Genomic DNA, 496 nt, shown 5'->3' with positions numbered 1-496 from the left:
ACACGTAAAAACACAAAACGCAGAAACAATACATTCTAGAAAACCACAAACCCTAAACCCTAAACCCTTAGCCATACAAAACCCTAAACCCTAAGAAAACCCCAAACCCTAAACCCTAGACCCCTCTAAACCCTAGATCCCCTTACCCCCTATCCCCCCTTAAACCCTATCCCCCCTAAACCCTAAACCCTATAAAAACCCTAAACCCTATAACACCCTAAACCCTAAACCCTCAAAAACCCTAAACCCTCAGAAACCCTAAACCCTAACCTGTACAAGATTATTTTCAAGCTGTGATAGATCTTTTTCCCACCACCGAGAAATAGGTTCAAAGTTTTCTTCTGTTTTTGTGTATTTGTTTCTTCTTCTCGGTAAACTAGGAGAGGGAGAAGCAGAAGGTCTATTTATTTCTTTCTTTGCTGCTGCTGCTGCTGCTCCTGCTGCTGCTCCTGCTGCTGCTGCTGCTGCTGCTGCTGATGGGGGAGGAGAGGCGTCC

The 496-nt window shown here is 45.0% G+C and overlaps 1 protein-coding gene across 1 annotated transcript in view; it reads right to left on the bottom strand.

The window, feature by feature from the left end:
* Window positions 1–404: 404 nt before the first annotated feature.
* Window positions 405–496, bottom strand: part of EMH_0089740 (DNA topoisomerase I, putative) — a gene marked incomplete at both ends in the record, with an annotated part of 972 nt that continues 880 nt past the window's right edge. The window contains one exon of the mRNA XM_013501465.1: window positions 405–496. Coding sequence (XP_013356919.1) covers window positions 405–496 — 92 coding nt within the window.

This window comes from Eimeria mitis, genomic scaffold, assembly GCF_000499745.2.
Source record: "Eimeria mitis Houghton genomic scaffold, Emh_scaff6927, whole genome shotgun sequence".
In the NCBI taxonomy this organism is placed as follows: Eukaryota; Apicomplexa; class Conoidasida; order Eucoccidiorida; family Eimeriidae; genus Eimeria; species Eimeria mitis.
The sequence above is the reverse complement of the archived record's forward strand: the minus strand, read 5'-3'. Positions and strand labels throughout refer to the sequence as shown.